Here is a 26621-nt window from a genome sequence, read left to right as displayed (position 1 = left end):
AACAACAACAACAACAACAACAACAACAACAACAACAACAACAACAACAACAACAACAACAACAACAACAACAACAACAACAACAACAACAACAATCAAGCTTCTCGAGCTCCAGAGTCCTTGTGGCTGCGCCCTTCCAACCATGCGGGACGCTTCCCCGGATCCCGTGGATAACGTTCCGGGCAGCGACAACCACACCCCCGAGCGCAAATGGAGCGCCAAGGCGCTCGTCAGGCAGGCCGAGCGATCGCACCGCCGACTGCCGGGCCTCCGCAAGATCCCTCTGCCGGCGCTCGGGATTATTCTGTTCATCGCGTTGCTGAATGTGGTTGTGTGGATTGCTGCGGCGATTGTGCTGGTATGTTGTCCCCGCTGTTTGTGTCTGGGTTGTGTCGCTGGTGCGAGTACTAATGACTGCGACAGCGTTACCACCCGTAAGCCCTACCCACGCCTCAGTGGGAGCAAGAGCGAAGATGCTGACCCAGGTAGATCCCTCGTCTCCAACGCCGTGCTCTCCTACACCCTCGGCCTGCGACATGCCTTTGACGCCGACCATATCTCGGTACACCTCCCTCCCTCTGTCCACTGTATTAGAAGCATAACTAACAAGAGACAGGCCATCGACCTAATGACCCGGCGTTTACTCGCGACCGGCCAGACACCCGTGACCGTGGGGACGTTCTTCTCGCTGGGCCATTCCACGTACTCCTTCCCCCCCCCCCCCCCCATCCCTAACCCTCTGTATCATGACACTAATTCCCCCCAGAATCGTAATCATCACCTCAATAGTCGTCGCCGCAACCGCAGCGGCCATCTCCTCACGCTTCGACAGCTTCAGCACGATCGGCGGCATAATCGGCACGTCGGTCAGCGCCGCCTTCCTGATTCTGCTCGGCCTCATGAACGCCTACATCCTGTACAAGCTGTACCGGCAGATGCAGAAAGTGCTGAACCTGCCGGAGGACCGGGCGGACGAGATCTGGAAGATCGAGGGCGGCGGGGTGTTGTTTCACGTGCTGAAGCGGATGTTCAAGTTGATTGATCGGTACTTTCCCCGGAGAAACCCTCACCCTAGTCGTAAACAAGAATCATTCCTGAAGAGCGCAAATACTGATGCTGATGGTGGTGATCCAGGCCCTGGAAAATGTACCCCCTGGGCGTGCTGTTCGGGCTGGGGTTCGACACCTCGTCGGAGATCGCGCTGCTGGGGATCTCGTCGGTGGAGGCGGCCAAGGGGACGAATTTCTGGGTGATTCTGATCTTTCCGGCGCTGTTTACGGGTATGTCCCCTCCCCTTTCCCTTTTCGCTTTCCCTTGCCCTTTCCGCCCACCCCGATCTTGTGGGAGATGCTGACCAGGCCCAGCGGGGATGTGCCTGCTCGACACGACGGACGGCGCGCTGATGCTCTCGCTGTACGTGCAGCCGTCGGCCCACTTCCTGCCGCCGAAGAGCGATGCCGCGTCGGATGCGCCGCTTCTCTCGGGGCCGGATGCGGGTGCAGGGCTGGAGGAGCACGGTGCCGAGCAAGAGCAGCAACCGAGAAACCACCGCGACCCCGTCGCGTTCCTGTACTACTCGATCGTGCTGACCTGCCTTACGGTCATTGTGGCGATCGTGATCGGCGTGATCCAGGTGCTGACGCTTGTGCTGAACGTGGCGACCCCCACGGGGAAGTTCTGGGACGGCGTGCAGGTGGCCGGGGATTATTATGATGCCATTGGCGGGGGCATCTGCGGGTGTTTTCTGGTGATTGGGGGGTTGAGTGTGCTGGTCTATGGGCCGTGGCGGCGGTGGGTTGCTAGGCGGAAGGGGAGGGGGTTTGCGGTGGATGTTGAGGGGTCTTCTGCTGGGTATCGAGATGAGGGTGGGGAGGAGGTGGTGTCTGGGGCTGGGGCTGGGGCTGGGGGTAAGGGGGCTACGGCTGCGGTTGCGGCTGTTGGGGGGCCTTCGGGCTGAGGGACTTGGTTTGGGTTGAGGGTACTGGGGAGCTGAAAAGAAGAGGGGTCTGGGGGTTCTCCCCCAGATACTTATATTATCCCCAGGATTCGGATTGAATTTACTGGGAAGATGAAAAGAAAGGGGGGGTCTGGGGGTTCTCCCCCAGATACTTATCTCGCCCCCAGGATTTAGATTGAATTTACTGGGAAGCTGAAAAGAAGGGGGGTCCGGGGGTTCTCCCCCGGGAACGCTCTGGAGCCAGGCTCTTTGGATGAAGACGAGGGTGATTATGATAGAGGAAAAGTTTTGAATATTATGATAATGTAATCGTCAGCCGAGCGAGCCACGCAAGCGAGCGAGCCACCCCCCCTAAATCCTTCCACCTCCAAAACTAAAGCAATTCAGCAGTCAATTACACCACCAAAAATGCCGAAATCATCAAAAGAGTTGTTGTATTAAGAGGGCCGAATTTGCCTTGCCCTTAAAGCTATAAAGACCGGTCAAGTTGCCTCAATTTGTAAAGCTGCTGACATCTTTAATGTTCCTTGCTCAACTCTTCAACACTGTGCAAATAGCTGTTTATTTTGTTAAGAAACTCGCCCCAATTCGCATAAACTTACTGCAAGAGAGGAAAAAATACTTGAAAAGTAGATTTTCTTGCTTAATACACACGGTGCACCTCCAAGAAATTCTGCAGTTTGTGAAATGGCTAATATGTTGCTTTAGAAGCGTGGAGATCAGAAAAAGCCGACAACTGTGGGAGAAAGATAGGTTATAAACTTTGTTGCACGCTATAAAGCTTTAAAAAGTTAATATTTCCGCCAGCTGGATACCAAGCGGGCGAAGTGCGAGAATCTACAGATTATACAGGCCTGGTTTAATCGCGTTCAAAAGGCTGTATTGGAGTACGGAATTCTTAAAGAAGATGTCTTTAACTTTAATAAAACCGGCTTTATAATAGGCCAAGTTGCAACAGCCAAAATAGTTACTTAATCAAGCTATTTAGAAAGGCCTTTTCTTACACAGCCAGGTAACCGCGAATAGGTAACTTTAATTAAGTGTATCAACGCTGCCGGCTGGGCGTTAAAACTGTACTTAATTCTTAAAGAAATAAACTATATAGCAAGCTGGTATGAAGCCTCAATTCCGGGCGATTGGAGAATTAATACATCTCCAAATAGCTGGACAAGCAATAAAATCGGCTTATATTAGCTTAAACATCACTTTATTCTATTAATAATCAACCGACGAATTGGCAAATACACCCTGTTGATTCTTAATAGCTATAAATTGTATTTAACACCCAAATTTAACAACTTATGTTATACAAATCATATTATTTCTATCTGCATGCCTCCTGGTTTATCGCATCTCTGCCAGCTGTTGAATGTCTCTTGTTTTGCACCTTTTAAAAAGGCATATTACAGCTTGGTGGAACGCCTTGCATATGCCTAATATTTAAAGATTAATAAAGGTGATTTTTTAAAGGAGTATCCAAAGGCTTATACTATAGTGTTTAAGAAAGCCAATATACAGAGTACCTTTAAGGCTTCAGGCTTAGTTCCGTACAATCCAAGCCAGGTACTTAACAAGCTGATTTATAAGAATTTTAATAGCCGGCCAAGCAGCCAAGATTCTCGGTCAACAATCTCAAAGACGCCTGTTAATACAAATCAGTTTAAGAAGCAAGAGGCAAGGCTTGAACAACTGCTTAGTAGTATAACTGATACACTAATAAAGTTAGCCTTGGGCTACATCTTTAAAGGCGCTGAGATGGCGTTGAACCGGGCAGTTTTGTTGGAACAGGAAGTTCAAGAACTCCGCTGGGCGAATAAAAGGTTAAATACTAAAAAACAACAAAGAAATAAGCAGCTTACAGGCCTTAATAGCCTTACTGTTAGCGAAGCAAGGGAGGCATTCCAATGCAAGTATAAAAAAAATAAAGCCCTTTAGATTAAGAATTAGAATCAGCCTCGCCGCCGGGCACCTTCCAGGTGCAGCAAGTGCGGTGTTCAAGAACATATACGTATAAGGTGTCCAAACCGAAGAACTGTGTAAAAAGACGTTTAAAATAGTGTAATTAATGCTTCAAAACACCATATATTTGTATACAAATTAAGAATCCATGTTGGTACTGTATTTGGTGGATCTGCTGGCTCGCTTGCTTGCGTGGCTCGCTCGGCTGACGATTACGTTATATCGACACCTTAGGCATTGAGGCTTTCCGGTTGCCGGCTGCCGGTATCGGCTATCGGCCTGTCAGGTGAAATGCCGGGTCCACTTAGGCATCATCGATGCCTGAGGCAGGAGTGTGACTGACGTCAGTTATCCCAGCTGAAGTGCCAGTTCTCAACCCATACTCATGTACATTTTTGGGTTGAAGATGGAGTAACACGAATATTCCCGATTTATCTATACATATCTGTTTAGTACATTCTGTCGATACCCAGCATGTGGGATATTCTCGGAGCCATGTAACTTGCACTATATAAGACCATGACATAACCACCGCTGTGCATACATATCCAGCATGTCCGAGACAGACTCTGGCTCAGAACACGACGACCCCGACCCCTCGACACCCGACTTCTCAGCCTGTCCACCAATCTTTGTCCTGCAGACACATCTCACCATCGAGGCCCTGCACGCCATCGAGGAGGAGCTCGTCCGCCGCAACGCACGGCTGACCTACGACATCGACGAGGCCGCGCTCATCCTCGGCAAGCTCAGCCAAGCCAAGCGCGCAGCGCTGGAACTGCGCACGCTGGGCGTGTGGACTGAGCCCACCCAAGCGTCCGACGAGCCCCCGCCGGCCAAACGCCGCCGAGGCAATGGCCATGCTCTTGGTGCAGAAGCGGAGGTCATCGACCTTAGCACGGAGACGGAGGACGAAGAAGACGGGATGAGCAGCCATGCTTCCTCGACGCATCTCCGCCCTGCCAAACCAACCCCAGACACAGCCACCCTGACGGTCGTCAAACTGGACTGGCTGCACGCATGCCTCCGCACAAACACCATCCTCCCAACCGACGAGTACACAGTCTACCACGCGCGACGCATCGAGCGTGCGTCAGCACCATCCACCCCAACCCCGACCCTAAAGAAGCGTACGCAAACGCAACCGCAAACGCAACCGCAACCGCAAACCTCCATCCTAGCCCGCGCCAAAGCCGACGCCTCCATGCAGGCGCCGGCCCCTCAACCCACCCGCCCCTACCAGTCCTACCAATCCTACCACCACCAGCGCCACCAACAAAAAGCGCACCCCCGCACGCACCCCCCTCCCACTACCCACCCCCCGAAACTCCACCGCACGACCACCTCCGAAGCCGAAGATCTGGGTAATCTCCCCCCACCCCCACCCTGGGTGACCGCTCCGCACAACACCTACGCGTGCCTGCGCTCCACGCCCCTGCACCCGCCCAACGAGCCCTTCCTCAACGAACTCCTCACGATCCGCCACATCCGGGAACTGACCCTCGACGAGATCGGCGTGCGCGCGTACAGCACCGCCATCGCGAGCATCGCGGCATACCCGTACCCGCTCCGCCGGCCCGCCGAGGTCGCCGGACTGCCCGGGTGCGACGCCAAGATCGCGAACCTGTTCTACGAGTTCCAGCAGCTGAGCGCTAGCTCCACCCCAAGCGGGGAGAATACCCCGCGTCCACCGGATCCAGATCCAGATTCGTCTCCAGCCCATCTCGGGCACGACACACCAGGTGCACCCCCACCCCCACCCCCAGCCCCACCCCAAGGAGGGAGACTCAGCGCCACGCACCCGCTCACCACCGACCCGACGCTGCGCACCCTGCACACCTTCTACAACATCTGGGGCGTCGGCGCAAAGACCGCGAGGGAGTTTTACTTTACGCGGGGGTGGCGCTCGCTCGACGATATGATCGAGTTCGGGTGGGACGGTCTGAGCCGCGTGCAGCAGATCGGGGTGAAGTTCTACGAGGAATTCCTGGAAGGGATTCCGCGGGCGGAAGTGGAGGGGATTGCGGGGGTGGTGCGACGGCACGCTGATGCTGTGATTGCGTCCCGCAAGACCCACGACCACGATACTAGAGAAGGAGGAGGTGCCTCCCGAGATCATGATCGCCCCGAAGGCGGGGTCGAGTGCATCATCACCGGCTCGCACCGCCGCGGCAAGCCGTTCTCTGGCGACGTGGACCTGATCCTGACGCACCGCGACGAATCGCTCACGAAGGATCTGATCGGGGACGTGCTGCGCCGCTTGGAGGGGGAGGGGTGGATCACGCATACGCTGGCGCTGCATCAGGGGCACTCCGCGCGCGCGCAGGCGACGCTTCCGTACCGGGGGGAGGGGGACAGTGCGGTGCACCGGAAGATGTTTGATAGTTTGGACAAGGGGCTGGTTGTTTGGCGGCTTCCGCTGGGGTGTTCGTATCCCGGCGATACGGGGGATGAGCTGGGGAAGGGACTGGGACAGGGGGAGGGGGAGAGGAACGGGAACCCGCACCGCCGGGTGGACATTATCATCTCGCCGTGGCGGACGGTGGGGTGCGCGGTGCTGGGGTGGTCGGGGGACAAGACGTTTGAGCGGGACTTGCGGCGGTTTGTGAAGCAGGAGCGCGGGTGGAAGTTTGATTCGAGCGGGGTGCGCGAGCGGAGGAGTGGGGGTTTGGTGGTGGATCTGGAGGGGGCGGGGGAGACGTGGGAGGAGAGGGAGCGGTTGGTTATGGAGGGGTTGGGCATTGGGTTTCGACCTGCTGAGGAGAGGTGTACTCGCTAGGTATTGCTAATCACTGGGTAGTTGAAAGGAAGGGGGGTCTGGGGGTTCTCCCCCAGAACGCTATATTACTGGTCTTAGGGCTGAGGTTATTGGGGAGTTGAAAAGACTTAAGTTTACTGGGGAGCTGAAAAAAAGGGGGGTCTGGGGGCTCTCCCCCAGAAATGTATGTAATAACTTGGAGTTAGGGCTGAGGTTATTGGGAAGCTGAAAAGAAGGAGGGTCCGGGGGTTCTCCCCCAGAATGCTATATTACTGGTCTTAGGGTTGAGGTTGTTGGGAAGGTGAAAAAAAAGGGGGGTCTGGGGGTTCTCCCCCAGGAAGTTATATTCTATCTTGATTTCAGAGTGAGGGAGTCAACCATACCATATTTCACATTGTCTCATAGAGCTGTCTCCGAGTAAATACACGCAACAAAACACAACCACAGCCACATCAAGCGTCATCATCACCTCCCCAAAATGAGACAAAAGTTAGACATACAAAGAAGGAAAATCAAAATGCCACAAAACCAAGCAAAACACAATCGTTACACTAGCGCTCGCGAGCTGGTCATTTCTCCATAGCGTCCTCGGCCTCTCGTGGTATCGTAAGCATTCACAACTCTCATCTGGCCGCCCTCGTCCGCCTGGCTGAACGCATAGCCGCGCTGCTTGCGCATGCGCTGCACCTGGCGCACCTTGCGGATCGCCTTCTGGAACTGCTCCATGCGCGGCCGGTAGTCCTGCACGTTGTACTTCTGGATCTCCTGCACGTGGTGGTAGTGCTGCGGGAAGTACATGCGCTTGGCGTACTTCCACGCGTAGTCGCGGAGCAGGCAGATGCAGGGCAGGATCACCACCAGCAGGTAGAAGGTGGGCGACTTGAACAGCTCCGGGATCGTGCCGTAGTACTCGGTCGAGAAGCCGATCGCCGGGGCCGCGTAGCCGTAGGCCGGCAGGAAGATCAGCCAGATAATCATCGAGCCGGGGATCGCGATGAAGGTGTATTTCGTCCAGATGTTCGTGATCAAGGCCGCCTTGCCCAGCACCGTCGCCAGCGCAGCCGTGTACAAGGCCTCGGCCCAGACCCAGTGGCCCGCGGTCTTGCCGTCGGCCTGGGCACCGTCCCAGATGAAGAAGAGCTGTCCGACGATGTACAGGAGCAGCGAGTGGTAGAACCCGTTGGCGATCCAGGACCAGAAGCTGTGTCGGCGGAAGAAGAGACTCTTCTGCCCCATCTGGTACAGCTGCGGATACCGATCGAGCAGCCGCGCAGAGATAAACTGATCACAAATTCCCATGGCGAAGGGGGGGAGAACGGTGAAGAAGACATTGTAGTATGACAGTGTCCACGACTCGTAGATAACCTCACCAGAGAACGCGTTTTGAAAAGAGTACTATGCATGGTCAGTCGAAGCCGCATCACTATTGCGGGAGACTTACCCAGAACTGCGTCATACAGAGAGCGATATTCTTGTAAAACGAGTACAGGATCACTCGACTGATACGGTGGTAATTCCAGGCCCCGTGGACCAGAAGGAGCTTGCGCAGATAGCGGAACTGAGCAATCGACACGTCCGCCGACCGTGCTGCCTGCAAACCCTCGACACCGCTGATACCGACACCGACATGGGCGGCCTGGATCATAGACACGTCGTTGGCGCCGTCGCCGATCGCCAGAAGCAGGGACTTGAGGTGGCGCTTGACCAGCTTGACCACAAGGGCCTTCTGCAGGGGAGACACACGACTTCTTGAATTAGTACCGTCGAAAAAAAGAAAGCGGGGGAAAAAAAAAGGAAGAAAAGAAAAGAAAAGAAAGGGAGGGCGAGACAGAGAGACAGAGAGAGAGGGGGAGAGAGAGATAAAAGTGAAGGAAGAAAGAAAAGAAGAAACAAAAAATAATAAGGGACAGACATACCAGCAAACGACCGCCTTGCACAAAACTGCCAAGTCCAAGAACAACTTCTCCATGTCCTTCTCGAGAGCGAAGGTCAACGACCGGCCGTCGATAATCAATGCCATCGCTTCAGTCTCGCCCGAGGTACCCTGGCTCTGGACAGCCTGAAGCTTCTTAGTCAAATTATCCCTGGTAGCCTGGGCGTTTTCCTCGTTGACAATGAGCAGAGTCATATCCTCCGAAATAAGCTTGCACGACATTCCGATGTTGATAGCCGTTTCCTGTCTGTCGCCAGTCAAGACCCAGATCTTGATGCCGGCCGTCTGGAGGGTGTGGATAGTGTCCGGGACGCCATCCTGCAAGCGATCCTCGATGGCCGTGGCTCCGAGAAGGTAAAAGTCCTTTTCAATGAGTTCGGCGGCCTTGTCCAGTTCATCCGCGCGGTTTCCGCTGACCGTAGTCGCGGCCTTGTCATAGATCTGGTACCACTGCTGGAACTCCGCTTCGGGAATCTCGCGCATGGCCAAACAAAGCGTACGTAGACCCTCCGATGCATATTCCTCCAGGTGTTGCAGAGTCGCCTCAACCGTCGGGTTGTCCGGGTTCAACCGCTCGAGGATGACAGTGTCCGCACCCTTGGTGTAAATACGGACCTTGCCGTCTGGACAGCGGAAGATAGTAGACATACGCTTTCGTGTAGAATTGAACTCGCAGACAGCCAGCAACTCATACTCGTAGTCCTGACCCTCCACCGTGAAAATCACGGACCTGGGCCTGCGGTTGGAGAAGCGATACCCCAGAAGCGCAGCACCCTCGACCAGCGCACCTTCATCCGGAGACGCCGCCTGGTACTTGATCTTGCCCGGCTCCTTCTCAGATCTTTCCGGAATGACGGTATGGCAAGTCGCAAGCAGAGTGAGGAAGTGGTGAATCACATCTGAGCTAGGGTGGGAGCGGAGATTCTCCGCGAGCTTCTTGAAGTCATGAACACCCACTTCGACACCGTCTTCAACAGTCGCGCGGCGGTCCTCGGGAACATCCTCTCCATATTGGATACCGGCAATAGTGCATTGCTTGAATTCCATCATGTTACACGTCAAGGTGCCCGTCTTGTCGGAAAAGATATATTCGATCTGTCCCAACTCCTCAACTAGCGATGACGTCCGGCAGGTTGCAGGAGTGTCAGTCTTGTCGTAGTAGATGTCGAGATCCGCGTTGATCAAGAACGCCTGCGCATACTTGATAATCTCAATGGTGACGAAAAGGGAGATCGGAACCAAGTTCGAGTACAAGACCCAGTAAGTGAAGATATCCAGAACAAACTGCTTGACGGCATTGGTGCTTCCGTAGTCGAGGTACGTGAGTTGACTGCCCTCAGTTTGCCGGATAACCAGATCACCAACGGAACTGATCACACTGAGCGCCACGAGAATACCAACCAACATGAGAATCTGGACGTTAACCATACGCTCAACAGCCGTTCGCTTGATCGGGGTCGCGGTCGCGTTTCGCATCAACTTCGTTTCATGGCCGGTAAAGACGACGATTCCATGTACCCAGGGAGTGTTACGCAGGGTCGCACCGCGCAGAAGTAGTTGATCCGGAGCCAGTGGCAGTTCCTTCTCACCACCTCCCGCGTGCATAGTCAAGGTTGCCTCATACGTGTAAAGACTGCTGTTCGGCTGTTCCGATCGAACGCGCCCGGTCAACCGACTGAGATCTGCGGGACTAACCAAATGCGCGGTCTCCGGAATAGCTTGCTTGATCTTCAGGTTAGTTTCGCCGTCCAGATTCGCCGTTTCGATATAGCATAGACCCTCGGGTTCCGACGACGCAAGCAAGACCATGTCGGCGGGAAATGGCTGCTCAGACTCCACGCGAACAATATCACCAACGGCGACATCGATCCACTTGGTCTCATGGAAGCTCGAGCCTTTCAGCACCTGGGTCTTGGAAAAGTTCAACCCCTTATCAGACGATCTGCGCTTGTAATCCTCCACCAGTTCTTTGATGGCCGACACCAACAACACAATCAACAGCGGACCGATCGTGGTATACCGATTCGTGGGAGTGACGTTCGGGATCTGCTGTAGAACGGCGGTGAACAGGAAGAACAGGTTGGCGTACTTCGAGAACTGCTCGAACAGGAATTTCGGGATGAAGGTAAAAACGTTGTACTTGGCCGTGGAGACATGGTTGTCGACGAATTTGTGCACGGCGTTCGCGGGCGGATTGTTCAAAACGATCATTCGAGGCCCCAGAGTCGACGGATCGACCTTCCTGCGACCGAACCCGAACTTGAAGTCCGACTTCTTCGACTTCTTTCGAGCCCCGGCCGCAGCCGCCTCATCCGGGTCCGCACTGTTCAACCGAGCCGCACGACCGCCCGACTCCGTCAAGGGAAGATCCATCTCCGAGTACTCGGGCCCCATGCCCAGCATGTGCTTCGCTCGGCCCATCAGGCCACCTCCCAGACCCAGAATGCTGTTTCGCTCCTTCGCCTGGCGAACCCGGCTGTCGGGCTGCGAGTGGTGTACGTCGTCATCATCCAGATCGTAGTACCCGTGCAGCGACCGGCCGTCGTCGTATTCGTCGAGGGAGTAGCGGTTGTAGTTGCTCAGGCCGGAGGTATGGGAATAGGTGCGAGACATGTCGGCCCCCGTGTAAGGATCGGTGAGGTAGCCCCCGGTTTGCGCCGGAGGGTGCGCTGAGGAAGTCGCATGGGTGCCTGAATGCGGCGGAGCCTGTCCGCCGACGAAGCTATCGTAGGAAACGGAGGGACGGGGTTGGGGTTGGGGTTGGTCGGAGTCGTCGATGTCGTACTGTCGCAATAGGTTGTCATCGTTCACAGGCGGACGTTGACCCGTATTGTACATGGGAGTGGACTCATCCAGCAGCAGTTCCTCGTTGTGGCCAGCGGCTGGATGAGGTCCGGGAGGCCTACCGCTGGCCATGACGCTGAAGGCGGGCAGACACCGTTACTGCGAGGTGGTGCCCCAAGAGCATGGATTGACGGGGAGGGGTGAAAGTCGCGCGCTGGGAGTGGCGGAGGATGGCGGAAAGACGTAGGATTAGGGAGGAGATGGTCGGAATTGCGAGCGGGTGACAGTAAGCGGCGGGGTAGGGAGAGAAGTAACGCAGATGGGGAGAAATTCTGACTGCCTGGCGGTTTAGCTCAGATGCCGCGCAATTAGCGTTGGATCACCGCCCGTGGCTGGGGCCGGGAGATGGGGCGGGGCTCTCCGGGTCGAGACGGTGAGTAAATTAAATTGTTGACTGGGAGACTTGCTAAATATATGCCATGAGGGGGGAGAGAATATGATGTTTCAGAGTAGGAAGACAATTTGGCAGAGTCAACTCATTTCCACTGCCGCCGGGTGGTTGAAAGTGGATGATGGATTGGAGAAAGGGAGGAGGCCAGCCCGCAGGCATGAACACCTGCTTCCGCTTCGGGTTAGCGCCGCCTGACCGATCGCCAACTGCCGTCACGGGCTTTTCTACAATCAACAAACAACTTCAATAGCAGCACCAGCTTGGAACCAGATACTAAGGCAACCCAATGATTTCCGCTCTGGTTTACTCGGGAAAAAAGCTACCATTCAACCAGCAAGCCCTTGTGCCCGTCTCAGAGCCAGCTTGTCTCTCGTGCAGTCAATCCATGGGAAATCCACACTACAAATGCGCCTAGGTCTATGCCAACAGGTCCAGCTTCTGGGGCATCGCATAGAGTCCTCGGTCGTGGGGCGCAACAGAATGTCATGGGCCCTCATTAGTTCTTGGAGGAAGTGAACATGGCTTCGGAAGTCCTTCCACATCTCATCGGTCCAATTATGACCATCGTAGAGCATCTGTAAGTATTCGCTCTCGATCCTTTGCATACGTGCCCAGATAGCGTAGTGAAGTCGAAACCCGATTGAGAAGGAGATCGTAATCTTGGGGGCTGCCGAGACTTTGAGGAGTTCGGCGCAATGTGCGTATTGCCATACGTCGAGAGGATGTTCCGAGAGATTTATTATAACCTTATGGCGCTCTTCTTGCACATTCTCCTTCAACCACATTGCAACATGTTCCGTGGCGAATTTCATTTCCTGGTAGCCGTAATAATGCTGAGGAAAAGTATAAAAGATCTCGTTGGACCTTGCCATGGAAGTTCATCAAAGAGACATGAATAGTATGTAAAGCAGACAAGAAGAGCTGGAAGCTGATATCTGACTTCTATATTCTTCTGAACACGGAACTACAACAGCTATATAGACAGAGTTTGCACACATCGCACAATGCCACGAATGTAATGAGCGATGAGATACGTAGAAGGCTGAGAATGTGTATCATGTCCTTTGTCTTATATGAATATTTCTAGCAGGGTTTACCCAGTCACAGAGCAGTCGGCCTAGGCAAACATCAACCTGCACAGCCTGTCTTATAATGCATCGAATCTTGATCTGCATGTTGAGATAGGATGCCGAGCGTAGAGTTTTGGCGCTTCAGCCGTCAGGCCCTCGATTTTGTTTTCCTGGACCATGACATCTAGAACAATTTGAACAGTATCATTTGACAACTCTACCACTAGGGACTAGCGTCCCCAGTCAGACCCTGTCGTTTGCGAAACTGGAGCCGAAGAGGAGGCAACGTCGTTGTAAACGTGTCCAGCGCGCTGTGCTCAAATTCCTCGCCTGTCTCACCCGGCGCGAAACTTATGGAATATTGTAGAACCAATACAGATACCGTGACTCGAAGGCTGAGCAGAGCGAGATTCTTCCCAGGGCAACTGTAGTGACCTGGTGACGCAACTTAGCGATGAAACTTGCCCAATCACTTGAATTGTGATTCTAACCCGGCGCTGCGGAAAAGTTGCGGTAGAGAACTGACCTATTGCAAATGGAATGAAAGGCGCCCCATCAGTGCGAAGCTCGTCTTTTCTTTCACCCCATCTCTCGGGGATGAAACTTTGGGCTTGTTTGTAGTACCTCTCATCCGTTTGAATCAACTGAACCGGAACAAACACGTTGACATCCCCAGGAATGTACACCTCATCGATCTGAACGCCTTCCGCAGGGGTTACTCGGTAACCACCTGTCATCACGGCTGGCCGGAGACGAAGAGATTCATTGATGATGTCGTCAAGAAAAGAGACGGTCTTCACCTTGTCGTAGGACCAGTCCTCGACCCCACCAGGCATAGCCTCATCCAACAGCCGCTGAAGCTTGGCTAGGACATGCTGATACTTAGCTAAGTAGAAAAGAACAGTCGCCAAGGTAGTCGCTGTGGTTTCACTGCCGGCAATAATGACCACTCGAGAGTCTTCGTGCAAAGCAGCTTCAGAAGGAGAGGCTGCTGCGTCCTTGTCCACGTAGGCTTTCAGCAGCCATGAGACAATATCGTCGGGATACTTTCCAGCGTCCCAAATCTGCACACCGCATAAATGTCTCAGCCAAACGCCGAACACGAACAAAGCAATTACGCACCTTTTGCTTCCTTTCTATCTCATCACCACACCACTTGAAGAAACCTGAGTAGGCTGCAGTAGCTCCGGGGATACGGCTAACGAGATTCAGAAACCAAGGAACATGGCCCAGAACGCCCAGGATGGCCATGTGATCGTGGATTCCTTTGATAGCTGGGTGTTCAACACCTGTTGTCAAGTTTCCAAAGTCTTTTCCAAAGCCCACGTCTCCCATTACATCGAAACTGAGAAACATAGACCAGGCGGTAGCATCAATGGGATTTCCCAGGTTGGCTGCGATATGTGAGGCAAGTTGGTCGGCCTTTGCCTTGATCCGGGGTTCGTACAATCCGAGTGCTAGATATGCCTGGTCAATTTCCGTCGGCATCTTCCAAGAAATGGCTTTGGGCTGAGCGCACATTTGATACTAAATCCTCGATCCCATGCCTTTCGTCGTTTCCGATGATCTTCAAAATCCCGTGTGTGGTGAACGGAACATTCTTTCGGGTTGGTAGAAGCCTGCGCGTAGTAGGTTGACTTGCGACACTTTGATTGAGGTCCGAAGAGGGCTGATAAAGCTGATTTGCGCACGATACAGATTTCTCGAGGACCTATTATTGGAGCATGCTCAGTACTGGCAGTGAGTACTTGAGAGTGGCGAGAGGACATACCTGTTCTGATAAAGTCACCGTATCGCCTGTGGAGTTTCTCAATTTCCACATTATATTGCACATTCTTTCCGGCAAGATACGCGTCATAGAATCGAGACACCTTGGACCCTAGCGGGCCTGGAAAGTGGCGAAGACGATGGAAGAACAACCGATAAACCCCAATGCTCAACACCAGTCCTGTATTGAAAGCGCCCGCAATCCAGCATACTCCGACCAGACTCTGGGTCACTGAGTAATCAGTTGACGAGAGATAGGCGGCAAACACGGCAGACACGGCAACAATATAGAATGTCAAAAGGTCATGAAGATGATCTTCCGTGGGAAAATTGGTGCGAAAGAGATTGAGATGGAGGACGATCGCGAGTCCCGCAGCGGAACTTCCCAGGCTGAGGAAGTCCTTCCTGAGGAAGTCACTGACGCCTGCGGACCAAAGCAACGATTTCGCTACCTCCATTGTGACTGTGTTTCTGATTTCCTCAGCCACCCATCGGTCTGCCCACAGTCGTTCGAAGAAAAAGGACAATCCCTCCTGACGGGGGCAGCGAACGATTATTTAACATCCATTTGAGCCGAAGCCTCCAACACCATTGACGGTTGCATGCTAAAGCGACGGCGTCACCATGGTCGATGACCGTGAACTTGTTATTGGCAGCAGACTGCTGGTCAGTTTCTTAACCCTTGTCTATACCCCACCTCGGCAGTAGCAATAACACTCAGCCGATCGCAGAATTTGGATAAAGACAAGTAAGACAGAAACCAGGACCCATCGTGCACGATGGTGAAACTCCGATCCTCGTGCGGACAATACGCAGGACAAGCCCGTCATCCCCACCTTTCATCTCTGCTACTCGTGTTCGCCTGATCGCACGGCGGCCCTTCAGTGGTGGCTGAAAGCCCCGATCCACCTCGCGAGACACTATAGGAGACTAGGAAGGGAGCAGCCGTCCACTGTGGAGCTTATGCTGATGCCAGCTTTCGCGGATTGGCGGGAGAAGACAAAGCAAAGAGTTTAGCGCCCTGGATCTCATCTGCATCTAAAGCCTCCTAGCGATGGCGCTTGCAGGAATGGCTGGACTATCAACAGGATCGATGCACCCAGCAGGATGGGCTGGATCAGAAGAGGGGGTGAAGAAAGACAAGGCTGCCTCCGAGAATTCGATTCTCGGCCAAAATGGACTTTTGAGACTGTCCAGTATATATTCTCTCGGCCGGCTTGGCTCGCAGGTCATTTTCAACAGAGTCCATGAGCTTGCACGAGTGAGCTGCGTGCCTGGGCTTATGCGTTCGGCAAAATGGCTCTCGAGAATCTTCAGCCATTGACCTACGGGATTATCTCTGCTGCTTTCGCGATCGGAACTTGGTCCATCTTCCTGCGATTGTACTGTCGACTGCGTCATCAGAGTTTTGGTAGGGATGATGTAGTGGCTATCATTCTCCTGGTAGGCGTTCTCATTGTGGCCTTGGTATACGACCGTCTAATCAATCACCATACAGTTTGTCAACGGGATGCAGCAAATGATTCTGTATATCTTTCTTCATTATGGATGTGGACTGTGAGAAACGAAAGGCCAATCAACGAGGAGGACGAGATCTGACAAGGTACCGTGGTAGGCACTCGAGTCAACTATCCTCGCATCAGCGGGATCAAATAACCAAAGTACGCACCCCAGCTTACTGGCGCCTTCTCGACTAACACATCTGCAATCCAGTGGTTGTTCGTCGAAGAAGTCTTCTACATGTTCGTGCACTGGACCATCAAACAAGCGTTCCTGCTATTCTACCTCCGACTCTCTCCGGATCGATCATTCCAGATCAAAGTCTTCGGTACAATGGCCCTCAACACCTTGTTCACGATCACGAACTGGTTACTCGCCTTCCTACAATGCAGACCCCTTGGCGCCATATTCCACCCCGCTGAATATCCCAACGCGCAATGTCTGAGCACGTACGTGGTCATGATGGTACCAACAGGGCTGGTAAGGATAGTGAAAGTTCCTGGGATACCAAGATACTAACATATTCTGGAACAATGGGAAGAACATCATCACGGATATCATCATCCTCACCCTACCGATCCCGACCGTGATGCGATTGCAGATGAGCAACCAACGTAAGGTCGCCGTGCTCGGGGTCATGTGTTTCGGCGCCTTGTCGGTAGTGACGGCGCTCTGCCGCTTCGACGTGCAGAGACAACTCATCGCCGACCCGGACACGGCGTACGTGCTCGGCCGAATGATCATCGTCGCGGCAATTGAGATCGAGATTGCCGTGGTGGCAGTCAATCTTCCCGCGTTGAAGACCCTCTTCACCAAGCTCGTGGGCAGCTCAAGCGGCGACTCGGCCAATGGCGCCCACCGACTTTCCGATTACATCAAGCAGGGCTCGAACGCAGCAGGCCCTAAGAAGAATGAATCACGCTTGTCGCGCGCTAGCCTCCAGATCCACGAGCTACTTAGTGGCAACTTGACGGGGTCAGAAGAAGAGCTCCTGAGACAGACCGGTGGGAAAGCGAATATTACAGTCACCACGAATGTGGACGTCGCGTCCGAGCGAGCGAACAGTGAGTATCTGGCGGACATCGGCTTTCCTCCCATCGTGAGCCAGCATCCGAAAAACCATGTCGAGGCATGATACCTTTCAGGAATTTCTTATTGAGCGAATTAAGACGCATTGTTATTGAACCAAAGTGTGGCTTGCCGGCTGTCAGATCGTAGTCGACCAAAAAAGCGAGTTCTCAAATCTGCTTGGTCAATGGGCTGCGGCAAATGTCCGAGAGACGCCTTGGTGGCGGGCCTGGCCTGAGTATAAGCGGCTTGGGCGGAGAATATCACCACCCGATCCATTATAGCTCCGTGGGCTAAATATACCCACCATTGGATCGAAAATGGATTCTTCATTTCTCATGGGACGCTAAGAGCACGCGAATAGATAGTGACTGACATTTGGTCTAGCCACAGGCCATCAATTACACCTGGGTAATGCCAGAGAGAATTCGGCCTGGTGTCGCTGCTATTATCTCGAGGTATGTTTTGGATATCAACCACCACGAAACCCATCAAGCCATACCGTAACTTCTCCAAATCTACAAAGACACACCATCATCCAAATCAAATCTGATTGCTCGTCTTTTAAAACCATTAGACTCCTGGTAATATGCATGACATCTCTAGTAAAACCCGCCAAAACCACCCAGACTTGCACGTAGTGATCACCGATCATTCTCCGCCCGCGACTCCTCGGCCATGCCCGTCTTCGCCCGCTTGGCCAGATCCGCCTGCAGCGCCTTGTCGATGACGGCGTTGATCTCCTTGACCTTGTCGAGGGCGACGGAGGTCTTGTTCACGAAGACCATGGCGTCGACCGGCGAGCCGGAGAACTTGGACATGAAGCAGACGTCGCCGGCGTTGTTGAGCCCGAAGACGACGTCGGCCTCGGCGGCCTGCTCCTCGCGGCGGGTGGCGTCGAGGACCACGCGCTTGCCCTCGTCGAAGGAGTGGAAGGTCACGGCCAGCGGCTTGTGCGTGATGTTCAGTGCGACGGGCACCCGCTCGTCCAGCCCGTAGACGATCACCTGGCCGTCCTTGACGACCGCGTCCGGGCGCCGGAAGTGCTGCAGCCCTGCCATGATGCCCGCGCACGCCGCGTCGATCAGGTTGCCGTCGTAGGCGGTGATGTGCACGTCCGCCCGGATGCTCCAGCAGCTCACCCCCTTGACGATGCACAGGGATTCCGTGTCCAGCGCGTTCGAGTGGCGGATCACCCGGTCGAGGACGTTGGTCACGTACGTTTCGAGGTCGCCTTGTCTGTTTGCCCGGTATGATCATTAGAAACCCGTCGTTGTTCCCCAATCCTCTGCTTGGGGGGGGGGGGGAAGGGGCAAGAGCCGTGTCCTACCGTCCATTATCCCAGGCGGGCGACCCCATCGCCGTCAGCTCCATCGCGATCGTGAAAAGCCCATCAAACGGCCGGTCGTCGTGCGGTTTCGTCACTTCGGCTGAGATGCGCGTCACTAGACTAACACACACCATGAAAATTAGCTTCGCGCTGTTATGTTGTAATCCCCCAAGGAAGGAAGCATACCTCGTCCGACCAAGCTGCACCTTCACATGCCCATACTCTTCCCCGAAGGTCACCTTCAACGGACGCAACTCATCCGCGGCGCGACCGTCCAGCCGTACATCCTCGCGCAGCGCATTGAGGATGAAGTCGCGCTCCGCAATCGAGAGCGGTGCTTCTTTATTCATAATGTGAATTTCGGGCGGAGGGAGGACGACAAAGGGCGGAGGGAGGAGGGGGCGGACTTGGCCGCCAGCGGCGGGGGGGAAGACTTTCGTTTTCTCGCTCTTTAAATTTCATGCCGCGGGCGCGGGCGCCGGTCTTCGTCATTGCAGCGTCTGGACGGGTGGGCTTTGGTCCAATGGGAGGGGTGGTTGTCTGGGCGGTGAGTGGAGCGCGCCTGAGGCTGACTTACCGCTCTCGCCGCGGGCGGAGGTTATTATCAGAGCCATCACCTTTCGTCTTCGGACAACAAGTCTCGCAACTTTGGATTTACGCACAACGCAATATGACTACAGGTGAGGAGTTTGGGTCACTGCATGGGAAGGGTGTTATGCTGACTTTTTGAACAGCACACAGACCTACGTTTGACCCTGTACGTAACCCGCTTTCCAGCTCAGACGGGGAAAAGCGCAAGAACTCATTCGAAACTAGGCACAAGGCAAAGAGGCCCTCCGTGGTCCGGCCTACCACCAGCGACTGCTTCCCGCGCACAAGCTTCTGAAGACACGGTAGGCTGGCGATATCTGTTCAAGGTTTACAAGAAAGGGACTCTGACAAATCCAGTCAACTCGGCCAAGGCACCGAAGCGGAAGCTACCCAGCGCGACCTCCGCGCCGAACTCCTCCAGGCTGAGGCCGCCCATTTTGCCAAGAAGAACGGAACCCCCCTTGATGAGCCGACGGTCGAGAGCGTGACGCCCAAGCGTCAGTTGGAAGGTGGTTCGCCGGGTGGAGATGCAGACACAGGAGAGCAGGAAGAAGATCTGGAAGCGAAACGGCGGAGGATATTAGAGGAGACGAGAGACATCGATGCGGATTCGGATGGGTCGGAGGAGGATAGTAGTGATGAGGATAGGTGAGGCGCTTTGCTAATGGAGCGATGCATAAGGGCAGGGCTGACTGGTTTAGTGATGACGAGGAGGATGAGGCTGCCGAGCTGATGCGCGAATTGGAGAAGATCAAGAAGGAGAGGCTGGAGCAGAAGGAAAAAGAGGTGGGTGTCTTCTTCCGGTCTGAGTCCAGGGCAAAATGCTGATGATGGTAGGAACGCGAGCGTGCGGCCGAAGAGGAGGAGAAACGAGAATACGACATTGCGCGTGGAAACCCCCTGCTCAACCCGCAGGACTTCAATCTCAAGCGACGATGGGACGACGACGTGGTTTTCAAGAACCAGGCGCGCGGCACGGAGGACAAACGGGGCAAGGAGTTTGTCAACGTAAGTTTGTTGGTCATGTTTGGGGATTGGTATTGACATGATACAGGACTTGTTGCGATCGGACTTCCACAAGCGGTTCATGGTAAGTCGGCTTGACTCCCGATCTGTGTTTAGATGCGAATGCTAATGGACGCAGGGCAAATACGTTCGGTGAACACCATACTCTCCGTATGCTAAATTTAACGGCTGCCATGGCTCTTTGAATTTCGCTCCCCGATCTTGCTACATTACAATCCACCCACAATGATAGAGGTATCACAACTCTCAGGACAGGATAAGCACCTACAGAAGGTCTGAAGCTGGAGGGCGATGGAAACTCGGTCTTCACGTCTTTCATTGGACACTCGCGAGCTCATGCGCTGGAGATGCACCACCTAGATATCGATTGAGTATATCGTCCATTATAGTCATAATATCCAAATCACTCCAACCAGACACACTCGTAGATTAGCTTCGTTATCTTGACCATAACCATAACCGGCAGTATCCGACCGCCTAGATCCCCGCCCAGGACAATCACAATCACAAGCACAACCCACCCACTCCCCCGGTTGCTTAATCTGATACACCCGATCAATCGCCTCAATTCCTCTCAGTCTCCCAAACATGGAGTCCCAACCTTCCTCCAAAACCCTGCACAGTCAGTATGCCATCTCCCACCCACCGCACCAGCCACTAACGCACCAAAACCAGACCGCATCAACACGAACATCTCCCAACTCCTCCAGCGCTTTGAGAACATAATGGCCACAGCCACGGTACGCGATGCGCACTGCGCACTGCCCACCACCCTTCCAGCCTTCTCCTAACATAGAGTCCAGACCGAAAGCACAAGTCACACCTCGACGGCCGTCGAAACCTACCAACTCGACGTCGAATCCACCGCCCTGGTTCGTTGACCTCGACCTTTTCGCGATAGTCTCGGCTTGCTGATTTCGGTATGACAGGTCCGCGCAGCAGAAGATATTCTCGCGCTTACGAGGGTGATGAAGGAGACGTGGCTGTTCGGGAAGCTGGATACGTTGGGGGAGGACGAGGCGGAGGTGAAGCGGCGGGAGGAATTGGAGCGGGATGCGGGGGCGATTCAGCGGGCGATTGAGGAGGGGGGGCTTCTGAAGGCTGCTAAATAGGGGGCTGGGGGATAGTATGGTGCATTGGGAGTTTGGGTGTTGGATGGGATGGGCGTTCTCGGTTGTGGGATTTGATTCGTCTGGCTATATCTAGCAAATGCTACTACTATGTAGTACACATGACTGTCTATATCGCAATGCTTTCAGATATCATACAATGCATATTGAAGCAAGCGATGCGCTGTATGAATAAAAACTCGAGGAATACACAAACTAACTCCAATAACCAAGCTGCAGTAAGGCAAAGCGAGGCAAAGCTACGGTAGTACGCTAAGCTAGCTAATCTTATCGATAACCAAACCACCACCTCCACCCCGGGCCCCCGACGAACCCAACCCAATCTCCGTCCGTCCACCAAACTTCCCTCACCTCCTCCACACCCCTCTCTCTCCCCCAATAACAACCACCACCACCACCACCAACCTACCACAACCACCCAAAATGCCCCCCCGCCCAGCACCCTTAACCCTCATAGTCGCCACGACCCCAATCCCCACAACCCCTACACCCTCAACCACAACCACCACCACGACCCCGGGCCGCACCAATGCCCCCGTCCGCCTCGGCATCGGGTTGAACGGCACCCTCCCCTGGCCGCGCATCAAAACCGACATGACCTTCTTCGCGCGCACCACCTCGCGCCCACCCACCTCTGCATCGGCCAGCAGCACGAACGCCATCCTCATGGGCCGCAAAACCTACGACTCGATCCCGGCCGCCCTCCGCCCGCTCGGCAAACGCATCAACGCCGTGATCACGCGGTCCGTCGACGACGTCGCGCGCCGCGTGCAGCAGGATCTTGACGCAAAACGGCGGAAGGACGAGGAGAAGTTGCGCGCGGCCACACAGGGGCAGGGGCAGGGGCAAACGGAAACACCGCAAGGGCCGCAGACCGACGCGATCGTGTGCGCGGGGTTGGAGGAGTCCCTCACAACCCTGGAGGCGAGGTACGGGGCGGAGGACCGGCTGGGCCGGTTGTTTGTGATTGGCGGGGCGGAGATCTATGGGGCGGCGCTGCGGGTGACGACGCGCGGGGTGCGGATTGTGATGACGTTTGTCGAGAAGGTGGCGTTCCAGGAGGATCGTGGGCAGGTGTTTGAGTGTGATACTTTTTTCCCGCTGGATGAGGAGCTACTCCAAGAAAAGGGGTGGCGGAGGGTGAGTGCACGCGAGGTGTCGGAGTGGATTGGGGAGACGGTGACGGATGAGTGGATTGTGGAGGGGGAGGTGAGGGTCAGGATGGTGGGGTATGAGCGCGTGGATTGATCATAGATCCGTCCTACGGGGGAATGAGGGGAAGTCACAATGTACAGTCTGTATGCAAGGTATGTACGGCGCCATTCGGTGGAGCCAAGCTCTAGATACAGGATGCCACAAAAACAACCGCTGAACCAACTCCGAGCTAATTTACAGCAACAAATCTAGATACCGCAACAAAAAACAATTCATAACACGTATTCACCAGAAGGCAAGCTACTCGTTCTGCTTCATATACTTCACAAAGGCTTTCTTGTGTACCAGGCCGGCATAGTGTCCATCGTGCAGAACACACAGATACCGCAGGCCCAGCTTCGCGAAGCATTGATACACAAGATCAATCGGGGAATGGATATCCAGGGACATCGGGGACTGAAAGGATTAGCTTCGTTTCATGCAGTGAGATCACCCGACTTACAAAATCAATGTATTGAGTAAAGTCCACCCAGTCGGTGTTTTCCAGATCCTCGCTGTCGGAAATAGCCGAGGACACATCCATCGTCATCAGACACAGGGTATTCTCCTCGTCCTCAAGATTGTCGAGGGCGTATTCAAGGTCGGGCGCAGGGATTAACCCGGTCAGAATGTTGTGACGCAGAATCGGCAGGCCACTGTCGAGCTCACCAGCCATGAGCAAATTCTGGAGCTTCGACCGCAGCTCCGTCGCGGGCACAAAGGAGGACTCCGAAATGTCAATGACCCGGCTGGCCCGCAGGGGTCGAACGAGATCGCCAAGCTGTCCATCTGACAAGGGCTGGAGTTTATTGTCAAGGAACGGATACGCATTCATGTCCGTCAGAAGGTCCTGTGCACGTCAGTACCATGACTATGATTGCAGGCTTCAGAATACTCACGTAGATACTGCGGGGTTCGATTGCATCTGCTGTCCACTTGGCACAGAGAACGGTGAGTGAAAATGGGAGCACGTGGTCCAAACTACCGGTCAGTTCAAATAAAATGACGGCCAGTGTCACCGACAGGCGTGTGACACCACACATGGTAGCACCGGCCGCAACCATGGCATAGACCCCCGGTGTCACGCAGGACTCCATACCAGCGATGGCCGGGCAAGACGACCCGAAAAGGAACGAGTTTGGATATTTGAGCACCAGGTATTGGGCCACATGGCCAACGATGCGGCCCATGAGACCACCGACAACCATGGATGGAACGTAAATTCCAGCAGGCACCTTGATACCAAATGTGACAATGGTAAGCAGACTCTTGATGACGAGAGCGACCAGCAGGTAGCGAATAATATCGCCAATGCGGTCTTCGCTGGGACACAGCCCCGTGGGTGATGACGACACATGCTCACACGGGCTGGCCAACTCAAACATCAACTCGGAAACAGGCAGTTTGGTGTACCGATTCCAGAACCCAACGAGTCCAGTCACCAAAGCCACGAGAACGACCTCAAGCATGGGATAGCGCTTGATGATCGGAATGCGTCGGAACGATCGCGCCCAGAGGCTGGAGGCTTTGATAAACAGAGCCCCGGCTGCTCCTCCGAGGACACCCAGTAGAATGAATATGACCATCTCGAACATCTCCCAATCACCAAGATAGCGAACCTGAAACAAGACGATCTTGCCGGTACCGTAGGGATTGAGAAATTTCAGAGATAGGGCTGCTGCAATGCAGCAGAAGAACGTCCTGAAGAGTGTCTTCGGAGGGAAATAATAGCTGACTTCCTCGAGACTGAAAAGCACACCACCGATAGGCGCCCCGAACGCCACCGCAACACCGCTGGCAGCGCTGGCACTCAGGACCTCACGCCTCTTGCCGTCATTCAGGTTGTATTTCGCAAACAAGCGACAGCAAATGTTTCCTACGCAGGTTGCAATGTGCACATATGGACCCTCCTTGCCCAAGCTCAGGCCTGACGCGACACTAAAGACCAGCGCGACAGTCTTTACGACCAGAGTCTTAAAGCCTAGATACCCGTGCAAGACAAAACCGCTGTTGATGACCTTGACCTCGGCCACTCCACTCCCTGCCGCTGAGTAGTATGTCATAGCAGGACGGGTAGGAATAACGGCACCCGGTGCCTGTAGACCACTTGGCGAGTCATGTGAGCTGACATTCCCGGTCTTCCCTTTCGTACCGCGGGAGGACGCAGCCCCGAGGTTTTCGTCCAGAGTCGTCAACGAGATGGATGATGGTACCACCGTCTTTGTAAGCAAGGTGAGCGCACAAGAGATCACGGAGAGAAAGATCACCCAGAAAATGAACATGCCGTAATCGACCCACTCATTTTCGCTACCCGATGGGCTCAAAATATTTGACCAAGATCTCCACGCGGGACATTCTTGCCCTCCCGTGCAGCAGCTTTGGCGGCTATGGAACCAGTGTGTGGTGCAGAAACCCTCCTTCACGTCGAAAACGAACTTCTCCGTCACGTCGACAGAAAAGGCAATAGCCGCGGTTATGCAGCCGATCAACGCTACCAGCACCCAGCCCTGACTGCCATCGAACCATGCCAGTAGGCGACCCCGGATGTCTTTCCGCTTGCGTAGCTCTCGTAGGCGAGCACCGTCCGCTATGCTATCATGGACCCAATCGGTCGAGGTGAATTGATCGTACCAGCTCCGTTCATCCAGGAATGAGGCAGTCATGTCGTCCTTGGCTGACGGGGCGACACCCGCGGCGGGATCGCTGTCGCGACGGCTGAAACGCATCGCTTGCGAGTTAGCGCGGCTGTGATGGCGTGATCGCCGGAGGCTGCCCGCCAACAAGCTATGTCGGAAGTTCAGATCGGGGCCTGAGTTGCCAGAAATGTTGGTGTAGGATCTCGGGAAATTGCGCCGATGTTCGTGCCCTTTGACTAGCAAGCTGGTTGTCTCCCCTACTTCCATAGGTGATTCTAGCGTTTCATAACCGGTGTGGGCTTCGGACAGGTGACTGTGACTGCGCCGAAAGGCGGACGGCGAGGGGGGAGCCGTTTGAGCGCTGGTTCTTCGGCCGTCGGTTTCGATCGAAACGTGCTCAATGTCCGAAGGAGCCGAGGGAAATCTTTGGGGAACTGAACGAGGCATTTTCGGCGATGCAAGATAAAGCAAGGGCTGCTTCCGACCTACAGATGGCTATCTGAAAAGTCACGTTAACCCCGACTCCTGAAGAACCCAAAATGCAGGGCAGGGGGGGCGAACGGAGGGGTAGGTAAAAGAAGATAAAGGTAACAAACATTTCGCGATAACGGACATATCCATCCGCGCATCAAGGCCGGGCAACTGCAGAGTGGAGACGCGAACGAAAGTTCGACTGTGTTTGGATGCAAACAAGAAGAAGCGGTCGATGGCGGTGAGACACGGAGATAAGGAAGTGAGTGCAGCCGAGAGGTCGATTGTTATGTTATGTCTAGCGGAACAAGCCAAACAGTGGGTCGGAGAGGATGAAGCTATACACAAAGCAAAGATATAATACAGATGAAAGGATAGAAAGACTAAAGTAAGAGGCTGAAAGGAAAAGGAGGGGGGAGGGGAAGGAGATGCAGGTGAATAGATAGTCTAACTGTAGTGACAGACACAGACCAGGCGGCCAAGGGAATGGAGGTGGGGAGAAATAGCGAAAGGAGAAACAGATGGACTCGGGGACCCATTCATGATCCGTCCGCGCTGATCGTCAGCTGACTGCCTAAGCCTGTTTGGGGAGTCACAAACTCGGGACCAACACCCTCAAGCAGCGGTCAGACACAATCTCCAAGACTCCAAGGCAACTGCCCAGTGGAGAGATGGTCATTCCTTTCATAGTAGTGGACTTGTGTGGGTATGTTTTTGGTGAAGGAGGGAAGGGCAAGATGTCATCGGACATCTGGAAAAGGCACGTGTCCCTCTCCACCCGACAGTTATGCTTGTCAGTTTGTTTGGTGTAACATGCCACAGATCCTCTTGGCAGCTGTACCCCAGACACCTGGGAATGCTGCATTACGTCAACCCATCCAAGATAATTATATGTTTAGAATATGCATATAATAATCTAAGGTTTATGTGATCTTGTTTTGGGCTTTAGTGCCATCTCAGAAACAAGTGGCGTGATGTGTGTATAACTCAGATCCC

The 26621-nt window shown here is 54.2% G+C and overlaps 10 protein-coding genes across 10 annotated transcripts; 6 read left to right on the top strand and 4 right to left on the bottom strand.

Annotated features, from left to right (window-relative positions):
• BO86DRAFT_452975 (nickel transport protein) lies at positions 1-1957 on the top strand (the record flags this gene model as incomplete). The annotated part of the gene is made up of 7 exons (XM_025676964.1): positions 1-358; positions 424-434; positions 490-562; positions 617-702; positions 767-1045; positions 1135-1280; positions 1359-1957. Exons 1-7 carry the CDS (start codon positions 143-145, stop codon positions 1955-1957), a joined length of 1410 nt encoding a protein of 469 aa, XP_025532448.1. The 5' UTR covers positions 1-142.
• A 2345-nt stretch (positions 1958-4302) lies between these two features.
• On the top strand, positions 4303-6962 carry BO86DRAFT_431928 (Nucleotidyltransferase). The gene has a single exon (XM_025675776.1). The coding sequence runs from the start codon at positions 4470-4472 to the stop codon at positions 6693-6695; it is 2226 nt and encodes a 741-aa protein (XP_025532447.1). The 5' UTR covers positions 4303-4469; the 3' UTR covers positions 6696-6962.
• Positions 6963-7046: 84 nt separating this feature from the next.
• On the bottom strand, positions 7047-11947 carry BO86DRAFT_445063 (aminophospholipid-translocating P4-type ATPase DRS2). Its single transcript, XM_025676417.1, has 3 exons — positions 8591-11947; positions 8116-8419; positions 7047-8069 (listed from the first exon to the last, which is right to left on the bottom strand). The coding sequence occupies exons 1-3, from the start codon at positions 11521-11523 to the stop codon at positions 7221-7223; spliced, it is 4086 nt and encodes a 1361-aa protein (XP_025532446.1). The 5' UTR covers positions 11524-11947; the 3' UTR covers positions 7047-7220.
• A 1188-nt stretch (positions 11948-13135) lies between these two features.
• BO86DRAFT_415315 (cytochrome P450) lies at positions 13136-15137 on the bottom strand (the record flags this gene model as incomplete). The annotated part of the gene is made up of 5 exons (XM_025674896.1): positions 13136-13347; positions 13439-13976; positions 14035-14369; positions 14432-14623; positions 14684-15137. 5 exons carry the CDS (start codon positions 15135-15137, stop codon positions 13136-13138), a joined length of 1731 nt encoding a protein of 576 aa, XP_025532445.1.
• Positions 15138-15975: 838 nt separating this feature from the next.
• On the top strand, positions 15976-17314 carry BO86DRAFT_406242 (uncharacterized protein; the record flags this gene model as incomplete). Its single annotated transcript, XM_025674155.1, has 5 exons — positions 15976-16122; positions 16178-16236; positions 16295-16340; positions 16393-16659; positions 16721-17314. The coding sequence occupies 5 exons, from the start codon at positions 15976-15978 to the stop codon at positions 17312-17314; spliced, it is 1113 nt and encodes a 370-aa protein (XP_025532444.1).
• A 488-nt stretch (positions 17315-17802) lies between these two features.
• Positions 17803-19001, bottom strand: BO86DRAFT_329598 (exosome non-catalytic core subunit RRP45). The gene is made up of 3 exons (XM_025668685.1): positions 18764-19001; positions 18578-18697; positions 17803-18486 (listed from the first exon to the last, which is right to left on the bottom strand). The coding sequence occupies exons 1-3, from the start codon at positions 18925-18927 to the stop codon at positions 17892-17894; spliced, it is 879 nt and encodes a 292-aa protein (XP_025532443.1). The 5' UTR covers positions 18928-19001; the 3' UTR covers positions 17803-17891.
• A 194-nt stretch (positions 19002-19195) lies between these two features.
• On the top strand, positions 19196-20595 carry BO86DRAFT_329597 (spliceosome-associated CWC15 family protein). Its single transcript, XM_025668684.1, has 8 exons — positions 19196-19257; positions 19312-19334; positions 19394-19470; positions 19526-19816; positions 19870-19954; positions 20006-20176; positions 20223-20258; positions 20313-20595. Exons 1-8 carry the CDS (start codon positions 19248-19250, stop codon positions 20328-20330), a joined length of 711 nt encoding a protein of 236 aa, XP_025532442.1. The 5' UTR covers positions 19196-19247; the 3' UTR covers positions 20331-20595.
• A 128-nt stretch (positions 20596-20723) lies between these two features.
• BO86DRAFT_329592 (RNA polymerase II mediator complex head subunit MED22) lies at positions 20724-21335 on the top strand. Its single transcript, XM_025668683.1, has 4 exons — positions 20724-20816; positions 20870-20934; positions 20998-21066; positions 21124-21335. The coding sequence occupies exons 1-4, from the start codon at positions 20783-20785 to the stop codon at positions 21304-21306; spliced, it is 351 nt and encodes a 116-aa protein (XP_025532441.1). The 5' UTR covers positions 20724-20782; the 3' UTR covers positions 21307-21335.
• Positions 21336-21663: 328 nt separating this feature from the next.
• Positions 21664-23015, top strand: BO86DRAFT_385390 (dihydrofolate reductase). The gene is made up of 2 exons (XM_025671095.1): positions 21664-22631; positions 22732-23015. Exon 1 carries the CDS (start codon positions 21748-21750, stop codon positions 22570-22572), a length of 825 nt encoding a protein of 274 aa, XP_025532440.1. The 5' UTR covers positions 21664-21747; the 3' UTR covers positions 22573-22631; positions 22732-23015.
• Positions 22676-25957, bottom strand: BO86DRAFT_113842 (chloride channel protein). The gene is made up of 4 exons (XM_025665949.1): positions 25751-25957; positions 23418-25653; positions 22982-23368; positions 22676-22935 (listed from the first exon to the last, which is right to left on the bottom strand). The coding sequence occupies exons 2-4, from the start codon at positions 25599-25601 to the stop codon at positions 22780-22782; spliced, it is 2727 nt and encodes a 908-aa protein (XP_025532439.1). The 5' UTR covers positions 25602-25653; positions 25751-25957; the 3' UTR covers positions 22676-22779.
• Positions 25958-26621: the final 664 nt, after the last annotated feature.

Source organism: Aspergillus japonicus (genome assembly GCF_003184785.1).
Source record: "Aspergillus japonicus CBS 114.51 unplaced genomic scaffold BO86scaffold_3, whole genome shotgun sequence".
Lineage (NCBI taxonomy): Eukaryota > Fungi > Ascomycota > Eurotiomycetes > Eurotiales > Aspergillaceae > Aspergillus > Aspergillus japonicus.
Note: the sequence above shows the minus strand (reverse complement) of the source record. Positions and strands in the feature narration are given on the sequence as shown.

What these genes read in the sequence shown, in the direction of transcription:
- BO86DRAFT_431928 (XM_025675776.1), top strand. Translation starts at nt 4,470, where the DNA reads ATGTCCGAGACAGACTCTGGCTCAGAACACGACGACCCCGACCCCTCG.
- BO86DRAFT_445063 (XM_025676417.1), bottom strand. Translation starts at nt 11,523, where the DNA reads ATGGCCAGCGGTAGGCCTCCCGGACCTCATCCAGCCGCTGGCCACAAC. An exon ending in TGCAAGGCGGTCGTTTGCTG is followed by an intron (nt 8,420 to 8,590) that starts GTATGTCTGTCC and finishes TAATTCAAGAAG; the next exon opens with TCGTGTGTCTCCCCTGCAGA. An exon ending in TCTGTATGACGCAGTTCTGG is followed by an intron (nt 8,070 to 8,115) that starts GTAAGTCTCCCG and finishes GACCATGCATAG; the next exon opens with TACTCTTTTCAAAACGCGTT.
- BO86DRAFT_329598 (XM_025668685.1), bottom strand. Translation starts at nt 18,927, where the DNA reads ATGAATAAAGAAGCACCGCTCTCGATTGCGGAGCGCGACTTCATCCTC. An exon ending in GTGCAGCTTGGTCGGACGAG is followed by an intron (nt 18,698 to 18,763) that starts GTATGCTTCCTT and finishes GGTGTGTGTTAG; the next exon opens with TCTAGTGACGCGCATCTCAG. An exon ending in CCCGCCTGGGATAATGGACG is followed by an intron (nt 18,487 to 18,577) that starts GTAGGACACGGC and finishes CCGGGCAAACAG; the next exon opens with ACAAGGCGACCTCGAAACGT.
- BO86DRAFT_329597 (XM_025668684.1), top strand. An exon ending in CACAAGCTTCTGAAGACACG is followed by an intron (nt 19,471 to 19,525) that starts GTAGGCTGGCGA and finishes TGACAAATCCAG; the next exon opens with TCAACTCGGCCAAGGCACCG. An exon ending in GGGGCAAGGAGTTTGTCAAC is followed by an intron (nt 20,177 to 20,222) that starts GTAAGTTTGTTG and finishes GACATGATACAG; the next exon opens with GACTTGTTGCGATCGGACTT.
- BO86DRAFT_329592 (XM_025668683.1), top strand. Translation starts at nt 20,783, where the DNA reads ATGGAGTCCCAACCTTCCTCCAAAACCCTGCACA. An exon ending in TTCCTCCAAAACCCTGCACA is followed by an intron (nt 20,817 to 20,869) that starts GTCAGTATGCCA and finishes CACCAAAACCAG; the next exon opens with ACCGCATCAACACGAACATC. An exon ending in ACATAATGGCCACAGCCACG is followed by an intron (nt 20,935 to 20,997) that starts GTACGCGATGCG and finishes CATAGAGTCCAG; the next exon opens with ACCGAAAGCACAAGTCACAC.
- BO86DRAFT_385390 (XM_025671095.1), top strand. Translation starts at nt 21,748, where the DNA reads ATGCCCCCCCGCCCAGCACCCTTAACCCTCATAGTCGCCACGACCCCA.
- BO86DRAFT_113842 (XM_025665949.1), bottom strand. Translation starts at nt 25,601, where the DNA reads ATGCCTCGTTCAGTTCCCCAAAGATTTCCCTCGGCTCCTTCGGACATT. An exon ending in TCGAACCCCGCAGTATCTAC is followed by an intron (nt 23,369 to 23,417) that starts GTGAGTATTCTG and finishes TGACGTGCACAG; the next exon opens with GACCTTCTGACGGACATGAA. An exon ending in TTACTCAATACATTGATTTT is followed by an intron (nt 22,936 to 22,981) that starts GTAAGTCGGGTG and finishes TAATCCTTTCAG; the next exon opens with TCCCCGATGTCCCTGGATAT.